Raw genomic sequence first — 17,317 nt, 5'->3', positions numbered from 1 at the left:
CACAGGCCTAGCCGCTCCACGGCATGTGGGATCCTCCCGGACCGGGGCACGAACCCGTGTTCCCTGCATCGGCAGGCAGACTCTCAACCACTGCGCCACCAGGGAAGCCCAAAATCTTTCATTTTTGTTCAGCACCTTGGAGCTCTTTTCTACCTGCTAGATTGGATGTGCCTGATTTGAATCAATTTTTGCTCAAATAAACTTAAAATTTTTAAACATGCCTCAGTTTGGGCCTCCCTGGTGGCGCAGTGGTTGAGAGTCCGCCTGCCGATGCAGGGGATACAGGTTCGTGCCCCGGTCTGGGAGGATCCCATATGCCGCGGAGCGGCTGGGCCCGTGAGCCATGGCCGCTGGGCCTGCGCATCCGGAGCCTGTGCTCCGCAACGGGAGAGGCCACAACAGTGAGAGGCCCGCATACAGCAAAAAGAAAAAAAAAAAAAAAAAACATGCCTCAGTTTATCTTTCAACATTGTCCTTTTATCATTGGTTTATTTCACTTAGCATGATGTTTATCTATTTATCTGTTGGTGGACATGGGCTGTTTCTACCTTTTGGCTATTGTGAATGATGCTACAATGAACACTCACTGGCATACAAGCATGTTTGAGATGCTGCTTTCAATTATTTTGGTATTTACCTAGGAGGGGAATTGCTGGATCATACGGTAATTATATTTTTAGCTTTTTGAGGAACCACCAAGCAGTTTTCTGTAGTGGCTGTACCATTTTACATTCCTGCCAGCAATGCAAAAGTGTTCTAATTTCTCTACATTCTCACCAATATTTGTTATTTTCCAATAGCCATCCTAATGGGGTTGACATTATATCTCGTGGTTTTGATTTGTATTTCCATATGACTAGTGATGTTAAGCATCTTTTCATGTGGTTATTGGCCATTTGTATATCTTCTTTAGACAATGTCTATTCAAGTCCTTTGCCCATTTTTGAATGTCTGTTTTTTTTTTGTTGAGTTGTAGGAATTCTTTAGGTATTCTGGATATTAGTCCCTCCTTAGATATATGATTTGCAAATATTTTCTCCCATTTTGTGAGCTGTCTTTTTACTCTCTTAATAGTGTTCTTTGATGCACAAATTTTTTATTTTGATGAAGTCCAATTTATCTATTTTTTCTTTTGTTACCTGTTCTTTTAATGTCATACTTAAGAAATCATTGCCTTCTCCAAAATTATGAAGATTTCCATCTATGTTTTCTTCTAAAAGTTTTATAGTTTTAACTTTTAAATTTAAATCTTTGATACTTTTAACTTAATTTTGTATATGATGTAAGGTAAGGGTCCAACTTCATTCTTTTGCATGTGGATATTGTTTTCTCAGCACCATTTTTTGAAAAGACTATCTTTTCCCCATTAAATGGTCTTTGCACTCTTGTTGAAAATCAACTGAATATATATGTGAAGGTTTATTTCTGGGCTATTCTATTTCATTGGTCTATATGTCTATTCTTATGCCAGCACCACACTGTTTTGATTACAGTGCCTTTGTAGTACATTTTGGAAATCAGAAAGTTTGAGTCCTCCAACTTTGTTCTTTTTCCAAGATTGTTTTGGCTCTTCAGGGTCCCTTGAGATTCCATATAAATTTTAGGATGGGTTTTTCTATTTCTCTTATAAAACACCATTGGGATTTTCACTGGGATTACACTGAATCTGTAGACCACTTTGGGTAGTATTGCCATTTTAACAATATTAAGTCCTCCAATCAAAGAATATGGAATGTCTTTCTATTTATTTAGGTCTTTTTAAATTTCTTTCAGCAATGTTTTTCAGCAAGAAGAAATCAGGTGGCACCTTCAGCACTTCACTTGGAAATTTTTTCTGCTAAACATTAAAGTTCATCATTTACAAGTTCTGCTTTCCATCCAAACACGGGTTATGATTCCACTAAGCTTCCCACAACTATTTAACAAAGATTCCTTTTACTCCTGGTTTCCAGTAACATGTTCCTAATTTTCTTCTGAGCCCTCAATGGCAGCATTCTTAATGTCCAAATTTCTGCTAACAGTTGTTTGAAGGTAGTTTTGGCTTTTTCTATTATGCTCCCTGACATTCTTCCAGCCTTTGTTCACTGCCCAATTCCAAAGCAATTTCCACATTTTTAGGATTTGTTACAGCAGTACCTCTCACTCTTGATACCAATATTTAGTAGTTTTCTATTGCTGCCATAACAAATCACCACAGACTTAATGGCTTAGAACAAAACAAATTTATTATCTCACAGTTCTGTAGGCCCAAAATCCAACACGGATGTCACTGGGCTAAAATCAAGACATTAGCAGGGCTGTGTTCCTTTCTGGAGGCTCTAGGGGAGAATGTGTCCTTGGTCATTCAGGTTATTGGCAGAAGTTAGATCATAGTGGTTGAAGGACTGAGGTTTCTGTTTTCTTGCTGGCTATCACCCAAGGGTCATTCCCAGCTTCTAGAGGCCATCTGAATTCCTTGGACCTTTGGGTGGTGGAAGATCTCTTCCACCACCTTCAAAGCCAGCAGCAGAGTATTATTAGTACCTCTTACACTTTGAATCCGACCAACTCTCCTGCCCTCCTCTTCCACTTTTAAGGGCTCATGAAATTACACTGGGCCTACCAAAATAATCCAGAATAATCTTCCCATTTTAATGTCTTTAACTTAATTCCATCTGCAAAATCCTCTTTGCCATGTACTGTAAAATATTCACAGACTCCAAGGACATCTTGAGGGCCATTATCCTGCCTACCACAGCCTCCCTAGGAGACACTAACTCCTGTCCCTTCCCAGCCTGCCCTCTCCTGTGCTCCAGAATTCCTTCTTTCCCCTGAAATCCTGACCATCTTATAGTTCATGGAACAGGTCAAGGTCTCTTTCCCCACCTGGCCCTTGTATGTGCTTATCCTTCTGACTGGAGCACTCTCCCCCTCCTCTCATCACCCAACTCACCCTTCAGGTACCAGCAGTCAGCCCACACCTGCCCTACTCCAACTGGCTCAGCACAACTCTCTGCAGAGGAATTGAGTTTTTGAGTCTGCTTCATCACCACCTCTACCCTCCCCTATTTGTGAGTGGGTGAGGGAGGAGACTGTTCTGTTCATCAGCAGATCCTGATGCCTATGGTAGAAGGAAGGGAGGAAGCAGGTGAGGGCCCCCTTGGGGAGGTTCAGCCCCCATCCCACTTCCAGGGGCTTTAGAGCGAGGGCCACTTAGGTGCCAAAGCATGCTTGAGATGTCACAAAGATGAAGGCAGCCAGGGCCCTCCCTCTACCCCCAGCCCCAGCTCAGGCCCCGCAGGCTCAACCAGGAGCTCTAGCTCCTGACTCAGCCAAGTGGTCACCTCTGGGCTGCCCTCTCTGGACCACCCACATCTGCCCTTTTGGCCAAGTCTTCTCCCACCACACTGGGGGCCCCTGAGGAGCCCCAGAGGAGCAATTGTATTTATGAGTGGGATCCCTAGAGAGGAGGGGGTCAGTTGGTGTGGGCAATGGAGCAGTGTGAGCCAGCCCGGGCCCCATCTGCCCAGCCATCAATGGGCACCGAGGCCTCGATGGGTGTGCTGGCTCTAAAAGTAGAAAAGGGGCACAGGGTCCAGACAGGCCTGGAGAGAATAAGACACACAGGCCTGAGCCTGGCCCAGAGCCTCAGGCCATCCCCACCCCAACAGGCCACCAGGCAAAGAGAGGAGTATGTTGGGTCACCCGCTCTGGGCAGGAGTCCCCTTTATTTGGGTTCGCCGCTGGGTGGCTAGACGCTGCAGATAGCCCTCAATATGGACCAGGAGGGCATCCAGCATATGCAGGATCCCAAGGAGTAGAGTACGGTCTGAGATCGGGGCCCGTCGTTTCCAGGGTGCACAGGGGTTAGCCGTCACCTGCAGATGCTGAGGATAGGACCAAGAGGCAGGAGTGAGAACAGAGGAACAGGACAGAGGTGTGGTGGGAAGGGGGACTTAGGGTGATGGAGGATCGTGGAGGGTCTGTTGTGGCCTAGTATGGTCATGGGGCCCATGGAGGCTGGATGAGGAATAGGGATATTAAAGAGGGAGGATGGGGCAGGGTACTACCCATGGGAAATGGCCAGGGACTGTTGGGTGTGGACAGATGTAGGGACCCTGGGGTGTGAGTGATGGGGGAGGGGGAGGGGCAGCAGGAGGCCCACAAGACATGAGTGGGAGGATGGGTAGAGAATTACGAGCTGTGGGGACAGAGCAGTGCCATGCTCACCTCACTCTTAGTGGCCTGTGAGCGCCGCCATTGCATCACCACATGGCTGAGCATCAGCATCATGGTAGTGGCAACGGTGACCCCAGCCACTGGGTAGATGCAGTTCACCCCCAGGCCCATCCAATGGCCAGAAGAACCCAGGCTGTCCTTGCAACCCTCCAGGCTGTTTGGCTGGCACCCCCAGGGCTGTAAGTCCAGCCCCACCTGGTACCACAGGGGCCGTGACCAGGTGTGGGTGGGGACAGGCATTGCTAGCAGAAGCAGCCATGGCAGGAAGGACTGTGTGTGCAGCATGGCTGCTGCAAGTACTAGGGGCCGGAACCTGGGCGCCTGGCAACGGGCAAACACCCCTCCCCCAGGGGCAGGTGAGGCAGTAGGTTCCAGCTGGGCCCATGGCTTTCAGGAGGGGTGGCCTGGCCAGAAAATATGGGGCGGGGTGGGATTCCAGGGCAGGGAGGAGGGCAGGCTTAGGGCCCAGGAATGAAAGAATGCCTCCTTCCCCCTCTCCCTCCTCATCATCTAACATACATCTAACATGCTCTCCACCAGTGGCAGTATCAACCACAGGCCAACCAAGCTAAGCACACAGAGCTGCTCCCTGCCCCCCTATGCCCAGACTCAGCCCCATGGTACACGTCGCAGCACAGTGAGCACTCAAAAATGTGGGCGCGCACTCTCTGAATAAAGCCTGAAGGCTCACCCTGGCCTGTGAGGTGCTCTATGCTCTGGTCTCCCCCGCTGCCTCTTGTAGGCCTCCCTGGTGTTCCTTGAACACACCTGCAGTTCACTACACTAGGAGCACTGTCCTAGAAAGAGAACTCTCACAGCTGGATTTCAGCTCAAGTGTCACCTGCTCCCTGAGTCTCCCTCCCATGACCATCCCGGGTAACACAGTCCCTTCTCTTTCACGTGACCCTGTTTTATTTATTTATTTGGCCGCATTGTGGCATGTGGGATCTTAGTTCCCCGACCAGGGACTGAACCCGTGCGCCCTGCACTGGAAGCGCAGTCATAACCACTGGACTGCCAGGGAATTCCTGACCCTGTTTCATTTTCTTCAAAGCATTTCCAAGTACAGGTATACCTTGGAGATACTGTGCTTCGGTTCTAGACCACCACAATAAAGCGAGTTGCACAAATTTTTCAGTTTCCCGGTGCATATAAATGTTTACACTACACTGTAGTCTATTAAGGGTGCAGTAGCATTATGTCTAAAAAAAAGTACATACCTTAATTTAAAAAAACACTTTATTGCTAAAAATTGCTGACCATCATCTGAGCCTTCAGCAAGTCACAGTAGTAACATCAAAGATCACTGATCACAGATCCTAACAAATAATAATGAAAAAGTTTGAAATACTTTGAGAATTACCACAATGTGACAGCGACATGCAGTGAGCAAATGATGTTGGAAAAATGGCACCAAAAGACTTGACTCAGGGTTGCCATAAACTTTCAATTTGTAAAAAACACAGTACGGCGAAGTGCAATAAAACAAGGTCTGCCTGTATCTGCAAGTTCATGTTTGAGATTTACCTTCCACTCCAGTACATAGGTTCACTTAACCAGTATTTACCAAGCACTTGCTTGTGCCCAGTGCTGTTCCTGGTGCCTGGAGGCAGTGTGACAAAGGGCCCTGATTTCCTGGGCAAGGTTTTGGGGGTGGGGAAAGGACAGATGATTTGTGAACACAGAGCAGGGAACTGACACAGGCCAGGATAGAAACAGCCAGGCAAGGGGTGCCTCTGTGACTTGCAGGGCAGGGCAGCCTCTGTCCACTGGTCCAGCACAGAGCCCAGGACCTGGTCGGGACCTGCGAATGGCAGGCTCACTTGTTTTGGCAGGTGACGTGAGCCCAGCACTGTTGCAAGCTGTTTGTGGCATTTACTCATTTAATACTCATTGAGGAACCCATGAAGTGGGTACTATTACCATTTCTACTCTCCTGATGAGGATACTGAGGCCCAGAAAGGTTCGACCTCCCCACCCTGGCCCCCAGTCACTCAGTATCAGCTGGCCTGAAGGCCCATTGCTGCCCACTGGGCCACATGCCCAGATGTTGGTGTTTTATGGTAGAAATCAACACGTGGTTCTTGGCTGACGGTGACCTGCAAAGCCCAGGTGATCTAATTATACAAATAAGCATTTTTCCCAAGTAAATCAATCATGCACATTCTTTCCTTTCTTTTCTTTTCTTTTTTTTTTCTTTTGGCTGCACTGTGCTGCTTGTGGGATCTTAGTTCCCCAACCAGGGATCGATCGAACCCTCACCCTTGACAGTGAAAGCGTTGAGTCCTAACCACTAGTCTGCCAGGGAATTCCCATATTCTTACTTCTCAGTGCAGACCGGCAACACCTGTGAATACCCTGTGCTTCCTTAGCTGGTTGCTCAGGTGTTCACACCACACCCTCCAGGGGCTGCCCAGTAGTGCCAGGCCTGCCCTGCACCTCATCAGGGGTCCCTGAGAACAGGTCATTCCTGAGAAGCAGCTCTGATTCCAACCATTTTACAGCCGAGGACACAGGTGTCGAGGGCTGCATGTGGCTGGGGAGGAACTTGGACCTGGGACGTGCCCCCCCGGGCCTAGCCCCGTAGCTCTCCCTCCTGCTCCACACTCCCCCTGCCTGACCCTGCCCTCCCCAAACTTTCCCCCCACTTCCAACCCCAATTCCCACTTTGGGGCATAAGAAGGGTCAGGAGCCAGGGCTGTGGACTATACCCTTGCCCCTGCCAAGCCCCCACCAAGCCACAGCAGAGCCTGGCACTGGGCAAACAAATCTTTATTCCTGAGGCTAAAAACATGCATGCTCCTCCAACTTGGCCAGTGCCTTATCCCAGGCCTAGAGCACTGAACTTGGAGTCCCAGGACCTCCATCCCTGAGTTATGTGCCTGCGTACGGAGGGGACTCCTGGGTGACATGTGGAGGCAGCCCAGGGGTAGGGGGTCCTCACGGGTAACTGGTCGCAACCTCCAGAGGTGGGCAGTCTCAGGCAGGGTGGCAGCACGGTCAGAGTTTGGTAACCTGGGCAGGGAGAGGAGGAGAGGCTCCTGTCAGTTTCCGAAGGACACGTACCACCCCCTCCCCCGGGAGCAGCTTCCTCTAAAGGCAGGAGGGGAAGGCAGTGGATCCACTGGGGGCAGAGCTAATCAGAGCCATCCAGGAAGGGTGGACTTCCTGGAAATGGGGTCAGGATGGGACAAACAGTAGATAAACAAAAAGAGCTCAGCAACAGAGGTCAGCTCACCAAAACAGGGTTGACGGGGCTGGACCTCGGGTGTTGGAGTGCAAAGATGACAGCGTCGTGGACAGAGGCAAAGAGATGCTGCTTGGTGATAGATGCATCGAAGAAGTGCCCCGCCTCAAGCTGCGTGACCACGGGAGCTGTAGGCAAGGAGTTGGTCTCCCCTGACCCGCAGAACCCTCAGGAACACCCAGGCACTGGCAGAATGTCACCCTGACCACCACCCCTGAGGCTTATGGCTAAACCCCAACTCTTGACCCTTGACCCCTCCCTCCCAGGACCCCTCTGACCTCCAGTTTCAGAGAAAGACTTTTTCCTTGTGCTGCCTGGCAGATTCCTTGGCCAGAATCCCCACCCCCTCCCCGGACGGCTCTTGCCGTGTCCACCCCACGCACAGTGGCAGGCGGCCATGTACACCTCCACCTCGATCTCCCGGAAGTCATGGAAAATCTGCAGCAGAAAAGGGGGCCAGACTCAGAGGGAGGCTCAGGGGTTCCGAAGGGGGACTTGGGCAGGCTGGGGGGGAAGGGAGTTCAGAGGGGGAGCTCAGAGGGTTGGGGGTTAGGCTCAGAGGGCTCTTGGAGTTAGTTATGGGGTCAGGGTTGAAGGGCCTTGTCCTCCCCCAAGGCCCTTCTTAGGGGTGCCCCCAGCCCCTTACATTCTTCAGGCTCTTGAGAGACACAGTGTCCACGAAGGAAAGGGAACTCAGGTCCAGGATGAGGCTGTGGAAATCTGGCTGAGGCAGGCCCAGGGTCTTCAGTGAGGACAAGTCTGGGGCCTTGGCATCTTCTTGACCCCTGGCTGCTGTATCCTCTAGCTCAGTCCCTGCGCTCACCTGCTGGGAAACCAGACACACTGCAAGGGCCGCCCACGGTGGGTGAAGGCAGGGAATATACACAGACGTGAAGAGACACACAGGATCAGACGTGTAAACGGTCACATATATGGGGCATGCAGTGGACACATGAGGATATGGAGACAGGGAGCCTGTAGGTAAAGACAGGAGGGAAACATGGGGACACACAGGGGAGGGTGCCCAGACTCCGGGAGCACACACAGACATGCATCTACTGCTCTGTTACCTCCTGGGCCCATACTTAATAGGGACACTTAAGAAGGAAGGGCATCAGAGACCACACCCCATCCTCAGTCAGCCAGAGTGACTGACTGAGGATGGGGACAAACCAAAAGAGACACATGGACACACGCGCACACAGATATCCTGGCACCCTGCCTGAGTCTTTTTTTGGGGGAGGGGGGTGCTGCACAGCATGTGAAACTTCCCTGACCAGGGATGGAACCCATGGCCCCTGCACTGGGAGCGTAGAGTCTTAACCACTGGCCTGCCAGGGAAGTCCTGCCTGAGACTCTAATTGAGATTCATGTCCCCTTTGATCCCAGATTTTTCCCACATGCCCAGTCCCTTCCCTCTGCCCATGAACACAGACTGCAGGGTCTTGTAGAATTCACAAATTCAAGGTCTTTGGCTAGGCCTCAGATTACAGACCAGAGAGCCACAAGCAGAATTCTATGGCATATCACTAGAGATCTCCCTGTAGAGCATCTGATCCATCACTCCACTCCACACATGGGCACTCTCATCCCTGCAGCTCATGGTTAGCCCCTCTCCCACCTCCAGCCTCACCGTGGCCTTGGAGCCCTCCACATCGTTGCTCTCGATGTCTGTGACACTGGTGTTGACATTGATGGAAATGGAAGTGCCCTTGGAGGTGGCAGCCTAGGCCAGGAAAGGGGGGGACCAGGAAAGAGGTGTCCCAGCTGTCATATGACAACCAGGCCAGGCAGGCCTGGTGTCGCCCCTGGCTTTGGGCAGGCAGGTGAACTAGCAGCTGAAGCTTGGGACCCAGGGCAGGGTCCTGGGACTTTTGTTCTCAGGGCTTGACGTGAGGCTTCTCAGGAGGTAAAGGACGGAGATTCGGTAACCCCACTGATCAGGTCAGTGGGATCAGAAGGCTGTGGGGTTTTGACCTACTTTGGGAAGAGGACTGTGATGGTCCACGCCACCATTGGCTTAGGAGGCAGGAGAAAAACAAAACTGCCCACAGAACCCTGACCTGCAGGGTCACTGGGGGCATCAGGGAGACAGGAGGAGGGATGAAGAATGAGGGTGAGAAGCCAGGAGGCTGGGAGAAAGGCCGGGTGGGGTCAGAAGGGCCCCTGCCTGTTTCGGGAGCTTATTCTCTTTCTGAAGTCGCTTCAGCTTTAGCTCCTGCTTCCTGAGCAGTTTCTTCTTCTGGGAGATGAGGTGGTCCACGTTCACACCGCACTAGAGCAAAGGGCAGGGCAGGGGATGTGGACACCGGGGAGGTGAGAGACCCTCTGCCCCTCCCCCTGTGGGCCCCAGGCCTCACCCTCTGCTTCAGCGTGTCACTGTAGAGCTCAGCGTTGGCAAAGTACATGGTGGCCGAGGAGCGGAAGACCTTCACGCCCGGGACCTCCCTGGCCTGGGGATGGGTCAGGTTGGGGGTGGCTGAGCCCTCGTCTCTCCTAGCTGCATCTTGCTCTCTTTCTTTCCTCCCCTGTGTACCCCGGTACCTGACATCATCAACCCTCTGCTTCCCAGCTAACAGAGGCCCAGCCTGCAGCCCATGCCCTCCCAGGAGCTGGTGGGGTCATCCTGACCCCTCAGCTGGGCCTGTCAGAGCTGCTGCTTCTTCCTCCAGGGCATCCTGAACCTCTCCCACCCCATCTCCCCTGTCCTTCTGCCAATACCCAGGCCAGGCTTCAATGGCTCTTAGCTTCCGCTTGGGTCTCCAACCCCAGCACTGGGGTCTGTTTTCTGTATGTGGACAGAGAGACCCTCCTCAACTGCCAGCCCAGCCAAGCCTTCCCCAGCTCCCACCCCGCTCAGGACACTCCAGGTCTCTGCTCGGCCTCTGGGCCTGAACGATGTCCCTGTGCCACCCCCCACCTTCCTTTCCATCCAGCTGAGCTTCTCCCCTCATGTCCTTCCCTCACTCTGCCTCATCATACTATGCTCAGCCTTCAAGGCTCCATCAGGGAAAATGAGCTTGTTTTATTCCAGAGCCCCCACTTTTGTTCCCAGGGCTTGACGTGAGACTTCTCAGGAGGTAAAGGACGGGGATTCAGTAACCCCACTGATCAGGTCAGCAAACAGCCTCCCCTAGTCCTCGTGCCCCAGATCCTGCCCCTCCACATTCCTGACCCAGGGCTACTCTGCAGGATGGGGCTTGTACTCCTGCCTCTAAGACAGGCTCCTCCCCCAGGCCCTAAGGCCCATACTCGGAGTATGGGGGTCAGAGACCCAAATTCCTCCCTTGAAATTCCAAGGGCCAAAGCACCCTTAGCGCCCCACCCCCGTGTCCTTGCCAAGTACGCAAGGACCCGATAAGGGACGGCCCCGTCTGCCTCTGTCCTACCCCATCCACGCCATCCTCTGGCTTAGCCCCTGCCACTCACTTCTGAGTACTCTGCCACGTCTCTGTAAATATCTGTGTCTGGCACCTGCCCCAGGACAGAGTAGTGGGGCCTGTGAAAGAGAGAGTGTGAGAAGAGGGGGGCATTAGGAGAGGGGGCAATGAGGGGGTTCTAAGGAGCCTTGGGTCACCCCCCAAGATGTGGGAAAGCTGGGGGAAACCAGCGTGGACCTCACTCCCTCACCAGCTGGAATGAGGGGGGAACCAAAGGGGTGACTCACAGCTGTGTGCGGACCACCACGAGCAGCAGGGAGAAGACTACCGCAACTGCCAGGCCAAGGTCCAGGTTCAGCAGGATGGTGGCCACAAAGGTCACCAGCCAGATGAGCTAAAAACAGAAGGGTAGTAGTCAACAGGGTCTAGAAGGTTCACTGGGGCTGAAGGCCCTGACCCCACCCCTGGGCTCCCAGGCCTCTCACCAGATCCACTCGATTTGCCTTCCAGAGGGAGCGTATGTCGGTGAACTGCATCAACATGCCCTTCAGGTTCACGATGATGGCAGCAGCCAGGACTGCCTGGGGGAGGGGGAGGGTCACCAGGAGCTACTGAGAGGTGCGGGATGCTGACAACCCTGACCACCCGGCATGAGCCAGACTGTCCTCAAGCACCTGGGTATGACCCCGAATGACACTAGCCACCTCCTGCCCCCGAACCTAACAACTTGGGTCTGACTCTCAAAGGTTCTTACCCCTGACTGTCGACTCCAAATCTCAACCCAGAGATCTCAAGCTTGAAAAACAGGGCATGATCCTGTATCCCTCCCCCTCACCCAGGCCCTGACTGACTGATCTGAGTCCCTGGCCTGGCCAAGGCCCTCAAGCCTGGCTGGGTGCGGGATGGTGGCTCACCTTGGGCAGGTCTTGGAAGAGTTCTCCAAGTTTGACGATGATAATGAGGATGAAGAGGGAGGAGATGGCTCCAGCCACCTGTACAGTGGGAGTGAGCGGGCAGATGAGTGGGCTGGAGTGTAGGGGAGAAGGCGGCGAGAGCAGGGGGAAAGGGGGGGTGGGGGGGGAAAGCCGGGGATAGGACCACCCAGGCAAAGCAGTGTGCGTGTAGATGCACACCCAAGCCCACACCTGCAGCCCACCTGTGTGTTGCCCCCGGTGCTCTCCTGTATCAGGCTCCGAGACATAGAGCAGCTCACAGGGAAGCACTGAAAGATGCCCCCGATGAGGTTACTGAGGCCAAGTGCCAGCAGCTCCTGATAGGGGTAGTGCAAGTGTGAGGACACATCACTAGCAGTGCGTGGTCACTGTGTCCAGGCCTATGCATCCCCAACCTCCATCCGCACTCAGTAGCCCCCAAAAACTTGGCCACTGTCCCATGTGTCCTGCTCTCCCACCCTCAGTCCCCCATGTGGCCCCAGCACATCTGTTTGCTGTTTCCCTGTCTCCCACCTGATACTCCAACCCCCCAGGCCCTGGGGTCTCTGTACACCTGCCCTCTCCGTGTCCCACATCCCATTCCCCAGACCTGGTTGCTGTCCACCCGGTAGCCATGCCTCAGGGCGAAGATCTTCCCCAGCGAGATGGCAATGGCGAACCCAACCACAGCGATGGCAAAGGCATTTCCCACAAGCCTTGCGAACAGCTGGGGGCTGGGGGCCACTGGGGGCACCAGCCTGTGAGGGGCATCTGTGAGGTCAAAGGAACGTTGTGGCCCTGGCCACCCAACCCTCCCTGACCTGACAGGGGCCAGAGCTCACCCTGCAGGGATTTTGCCCACGACATCCACCCCAAATCTGTGCTGCAGTCCCACACCGTAGGAGATGCCTGTGGCCCCGATGAGCTGTGGGGAGAGGACAGAGTCAGGGGAGGTAGGTGCTGGCACCACTGTTAAGGGGGATGGAGAAATCACTTTGGGCGTAAAGAGAGAGGCCTGAAGCAAAACCTTCAGAGGGGTGGGCAGAAGTCAGCGATAGGGTAAGAGATGGACACCACCATTTTGGGGAAAGAGAGATGCTGTCAGGGGCTGTCGGCTGTGGTCCCCCCAGTCCTCAGTGCCCACGCCAACTAGTCTTTAACTATCTGGGGGACGCCCACACGGCAGGGACTCCTCACTTGCCCTTCCCCCTGCCCCCCCCCACCAGAATTCGAACCATGAGCAGCTCCCCGGGGAGCGGCATGGGCAGTTGTCGCCGCAGCTTGTCATTCAACAGCTTCACCAGCACGAGAACCACCCCTGCCACAACTGCAGTGACCATGGTGCCGACCACGGTCTGGGGCAGCTTCCAGCAGACCTCCAGTACTGTCTGAGGGGAGGTGGGGGGTCACAGCCAGCACTCAAGGTCCTGGGCCCACCCACCCTTCCCTCCTTCCACCCTCACTCACATAGATGAGGGACAGTGGCCCAGAGCGGCTGCTCAGATGGAGGCCAAACACATACTTGAGCTGCGAGACGAAGACCTGCACAGACGCGGCTGTGGTATAGGCTCGGACCAGAGGCTCTGACAGATAGGTGACCACGAAGCCAAAATGGACCAGGCCCAGCCCCACCTGTGGGGTGCACAGGGCAGTCAGGGAAGGAGAGGGTCCCAGGGGTGGCCGGGGCAGAGCCCAGGGCAGGTGGGAGCAGAGGGGGATGACTGATGAGGAGGAGGAAGATGGTGATGGCCAGACACTCAGGGGACCTGGCAAATGGGGTGAGGGGTGGGTCTGGCAGTCAGGGGCCTGTACTCCTGACTGCTCCGCACCTGGAAGAGGCCAACAAGGACACTGAGTGTGGAGGCCAGCTGCACCCGATCAGCATCTCTGGCCGCCACATCAACAGTGGAGTTTGAGGCCTGCAGGTAGGCTTCATCCGGAGCCAGTGATTCTGTCACACTGCCCACCATCACGGACATGACAGCAAAGGTGCCTGCAGGGGCAGATCAGGGTGGTCTGAAGGGGAGGGGGCACTGCCCTGCCCTGGAGTCCTGGTCTTAAGGGAGAGGCCAGGAGACACCCAGCTCTAGACCAATATCCTCAGATGTGTTGTGCAAATAGAGGCAGCGCTGGCAGTCAGGTATGAACTCTAAGTTCAAAGGCTCTTGAGTGTGGCTACAAATGTTGGCCCTGCATCATCTACCTTGTCCCACCTGTGTCCACTGGCTCAGGACCACTCCCCCTGTGAAAAGTGGAATGGGGAAGGGGGCATGGCCTGCCTCAGGCTCTCAGGTCTGTGCCAAGTCTGGGCCCCTTGAGTTGCTTCACCCACCCGTATCCTCCTGGGCCAGGGCCTCTAGGTAACCTGAATCTGTCTCCACGGTCAGAGGCCCTGTCCTGCCTGGAATGACTCTTGGGCCAGTCTCCCACTGGCCTGGCATCAATGCCTCCCTCCCTGTTCCCTGCGTTTCCTTGCCCTGCTCAGCCCTCCCTCACCCTGTCCTCCGTGGGGAATGTGGGCATCCTCCTGGCTCCACTCACCCACGGAGATGTGCCGGGAAGTGCCGAACAGGAAATAGATAAAGACAGGATAGAAGGAGCTGTAGAGGCCAAACACAGGGGGCAGTCCAGCCAGGAGGGCATAGGCCAGGCCTGGAGGTGGAATGGTAGCAATGTAGACTTGGAGGCCAGGGTCTTGAAAGGATGAGGAAATCCCAGCCCTGGGTCATGGGCCATAGTTCCAGGGGCAGGGGTCATGCTTCTGGCTTTTAGCAGAGGGGTGGGGGGAGGCAGGGGCAGGCAGTGGTTCACAGATTACAGGCCAGGGCCTTGCAGGGTCGGGGTCATCATCCAAGGGTTTTGGGTACAGTCTCCAGGTCAAGGGTGGCTCACCCTGTGGTAGCTGCATAATGGCCACACTCAGGCCAGACAACAAGTCACCCAGAAGCCAGTCACGCACAGGATACTGGGGTAGCCAGGCCAAAACTGGGAAGTACTGGAACAGAAGGGCTCGGGCCCGAGCATGGGAGCACCTGGGGACACAAGGGTAGGTATCACAGACAGGGGCTACCTGAGTCCTGCCAGTGCCCCCAGTCCCCCCCACCTCAGCCTTACCGAAACCAGCTTCGCCACTGGAGGGTCCCAGTTGCTGAGCTCCGGCTCCCCAGCTCCTCCAGCTGTTCTTGGTTCAGCAGTGGCCGCTCCACATGGTAATCTCGCCTCCTCAGCTCCATTGCCTGCGTTGTGGACAGCAGTGCCTGTGTGTCCCTCTGTCTGGGTGGTGAGGCCAGAGACACAGTGTGGGCACTCCTGGCCCAACCTCCCCTAGACCTCCACCTGGGACCACAGAGTCACCCACCTGACTTTTCTAGGTCCCAAGATCTAGGTAGGTCCAGCCACCCAGCTGGCTCCTGCAGGCCCTATGCCCAGGCCCAGGCAGGGGCAGGACCTGAACTTTGGCTGGTGGAAGACTCTTGCTGGGCCACAAAGAGGCAGCAGGATGAACACAAGCCACACTTCAGTCCAGCCCTGAGTGTTCACCAATCTAGGTTCCAGGCTGACTGTCCCTCCCAGACCCCTCCCCCCAGCCCCAACTCTTCTCCAGCTAATCCCAGTCCAGTCCGAGTCCTTATCCAGCTGCCCCACGAGCCCAGTGCATGCTGTCGGAGAGCACACGCAAGGAAGGAATCCAGCAAACCAGGCAAGTCTCTCTTCATATGAGAAGGCTCTATGAGAAGGAAAGTGTTGGGGCTAAGATTGCCCCCGGGCCTCCAGCCACAGGGTCCAGGTTGTAGACCTGGACAAGCTCAGGCCTAATCTGGGAAAGTCAGGGAATGGCTCTCACTGGGAGGGAGAATTTTCCCCCTGGAAAGAGAAGCCCCCATTTCAAGGGGGGACAATCTCACCTGGGAATAGATCTCCGGGAGGATCTCGCCTAAGGAGAAGCTCTCACCTGACAGGAAAGTTTTCACCAGCTAGGTAAGTTCTGTCCTGGGGAGAATCTCTGATCTGCCCAGTGGCTACCACCTGATTAAGGGAAACGATCTCACTTGGGAATAGGAAATCTGGGGGGGAAGGGGGGGCAGTTCTTACCTGGGGGAAGCTGTCCCCAAAACAGTTATCACTTGGGAATAGGAGCTCTTGGAGGGGGAGCACTTACCTGGGGGAAAGCTTTCACTAGCAGGGAAAGTTTTCACCTGCCAGGAAAGTTCTGATCTGGAGGGTATTCTCACCTAAGGGAAGCTCTGACCTGGGGGAGGCCCCCACCTGTAATGGGAGAAAACTCTCACCTGGGAATGGATCTCAGAGGGGGGAATCTTACCTGGAGGGAAGCTCTCCCCTGCTGGGAAAGGCTTCACCTGTCAGGAAAGTTCTGATCTGTGAGAAGCTCTGACCTACGGTGAGGTTCCCACCTGAGGGGCAGGAGCTCACCTGGAAAGGGCCCCTAACCTGGATGTCTCCGTTGGAGAATGGAGTGGAGTGGGTGCAAGGACGATCCTCAGAGACTCTTGGCATTGCCAGCTCACAGAGATCTTTGAGCCCCGTGGCCCCTCCTCCTCTGTGAGTCACTCGAGGTCTTTAAGGGCTGCCACTCCCGCCACCCCTCCCCCTCCCCCTCCCCTCGGTCGAACCCGTGCTTGGAGGGAGGGGCTTAGATCTTTGACCCCTCCCTCTAGGAGGGCCCAGAGGCCAGAAGGGCCGGAGCGCACATTCCCGGACCAGTTGCATCCCTGGGTGGACCCAGGCCCCGGCTATGGACACTCTAGCAGCCACGTCCCGGGCCCCAACGCGCCGCACCGGCGCACCTCCTGGGCCGGGGCTCCTTCGCACACAGCCGCCGCGAGGCGGCCCCCGGCTAGCCCTCGGACGGCGCTCGAGCGGCTTTCCGCACAGCCCGCAGGGGCTGGGGTGGCGCCGGCTCCCGCCTCATCCCTCACTACGGTTGGGCAGCCGCCTGCAGAAAATCGACCAAGCGGTAAACCGAGGCGCGGCAGGCGGGAAATGCCTGCTCGGGACTCGGCGGTACCCTTTCCGAGCTAACGCAAGCCGGGCGCCTGCTCGGGGGCCAAGGGGTGGCCCGCGCCTCGCGGACTCGAACACTGGGAACCAGGGCCGCGCCCTGCACTCACCCCGGCGCTTCCGACAGCCCCATGGCGGGTGGGCAAACCGAGAGGCGGTACTCCCCACAGCTCGAGCGAGCGGCCTCTGCGGCCCGAAAGGCGGGGCTGGGACGGGGGCGAGGCCTGAGGCGCGCTCCCAGGGGCCAATCCCCGGGCAGGACGGGGAAGGCTTGGGCCAGTCAGCGTTCCGGGGCGGAGCCTAAGGGACGGTCTCCCGGCGCTGCGAACCCTGAGGAGGGAGATTTAACCCCTTCCTCCCCCTGCGGCTTGGCTTGTGCTCCCCCTCGTGGCCCGCCTAGTTCCCCTGCCTGAGCCGGTTGTTATCGCAGAAGTGGGACTAAGGACCCGAGCTGGCCTGGCCGTAGCCAAGTTCCCAGGTCCCTGAGTAGGGTGGGGCCGATACCACCAGGTCCCGGCTTT

The 17,317-nt window shown here is 55.3% G+C and overlaps 2 protein-coding genes across 20 annotated transcripts; both read right to left on the bottom strand.

The window, feature by feature from the left end:
* Positions 1-2,132: 2,132 nt before the first annotated feature.
* On the bottom strand, positions 2,133-5,318 carry TMEM89 (transmembrane protein 89). The gene is made up of 3 exons (XM_082638379.1): positions 4,210-5,318; positions 3,685-3,866; positions 2,133-3,100 (listed from the first exon to the last, which is right to left on the bottom strand). Exons 1-3 carry the CDS (start codon positions 4,501-4,503, stop codon positions 2,980-2,982), a joined length of 597 nt encoding a protein of 198 aa, XP_082494505.1. The 5' UTR covers positions 4,504-5,318; the 3' UTR covers positions 2,133-2,979.
* Positions 5,319-6,302: 984 nt separating this feature from the next.
* SLC26A6 (solute carrier family 26 member 6) lies at positions 6,303-17,015 on the bottom strand. 19 transcript variants are annotated; one of them, XM_082638358.1, is made up of 21 exons: positions 16,907-16,967; positions 15,136-16,043; positions 14,892-15,050; positions 14,670-14,809; positions 14,319-14,429; positions 13,607-13,770; positions 13,245-13,409; positions 13,013-13,165; positions 12,620-12,702; positions 12,388-12,535; positions 12,002-12,115; positions 11,760-11,837; positions 11,331-11,453; positions 11,133-11,239; positions 10,895-10,964; positions 9,826-9,918; positions 9,636-9,740; positions 9,099-9,191; positions 8,112-8,291; positions 7,457-7,593; positions 6,303-7,233 (listed from the first exon to the last, which is right to left on the bottom strand). In XM_082638358.1, exons 3-21 carry the CDS (start codon positions 15,008-15,010, stop codon positions 6,924-6,926), a joined length of 2,493 nt encoding a protein of 830 aa, XP_082494484.1. In that variant the 5' UTR covers positions 15,011-15,050; positions 15,136-16,043; positions 16,907-16,967; the 3' UTR covers positions 6,303-6,923. The 19 variants fall into 19 exon arrangements, with proteins under 19 accessions (XP_082494484.1, XP_082494483.1, XP_082494497.1 ...); XM_082638357.1 differs by lacking the exon at positions 16,907-16,967 and having other exon boundaries at positions 15,136-15,504; positions 15,937-16,231; XM_082638362.1 differs by lacking the exons at positions 15,136-16,043; positions 16,907-16,967 and adding exons at positions 7,849-7,903; positions 16,099-16,569 and having other exon boundaries at positions 7,086-7,233.
* Between the last annotated feature and the right edge of the window lie 302 nt (positions 17,016-17,317).

Source organism: Mesoplodon mirus (assembly GCF_964341445.2).
Source record: "Mesoplodon mirus genome assembly, chromosome: 12".
In the NCBI taxonomy this organism is placed as follows: domain Eukaryota; kingdom Metazoa; phylum Chordata; class Mammalia; order Artiodactyla; family Ziphiidae; genus Mesoplodon; species Mesoplodon mirus.
The sequence above is the reverse complement of the archived record's forward strand: the minus strand, read 5'-3'. Positions and strand labels throughout refer to the sequence as shown.

Excerpts from the sequence above, each read along its gene's own strand:
- TMEM89 (XM_082638379.1), bottom strand. The coding sequence starts at position 4,503 with ATGCTGCACACACAGTCCTTCCTGCCATGGCTGCTTCTGCTAGCAATG. Across the intron at positions 3,867-4,209 it reads CACAGGCCACTAAGAGTGAG|CATCTGCAGGTGACGGCTAA; the intron begins GTGAGCATGGCA and ends TCCTATCCTCAG. Across the intron at positions 3,101-3,684 it reads GGGACTCCTGCCCAGAGCGG|GCATCAGGATCTGCTGATGA; the intron begins GTGACCCAACAT and ends CTTCTACCATAG.
- SLC26A6 (XM_082638356.1), bottom strand. The coding sequence starts at position 16,292 with ATGCCAAGAGTCTCTGAGGATCGTCCTTGCACCCACTCCACTCCATTC. Across the intron at positions 14,810-14,891 it reads CAGTGGCGAAGCTGGTTTCG|GTGCTCCCATGCTCGGGCCC; the intron begins GTAAGGCTGAGG and ends TTGTGTCCCCAG. Across the intron at positions 12,536-12,619 it reads GTGGGCAAAATCCCTGCAGG|GCTGGTGCCCCCAGTGGCCC; the intron begins GTGAGCTCTGGC and ends TGCCCCTCACAG.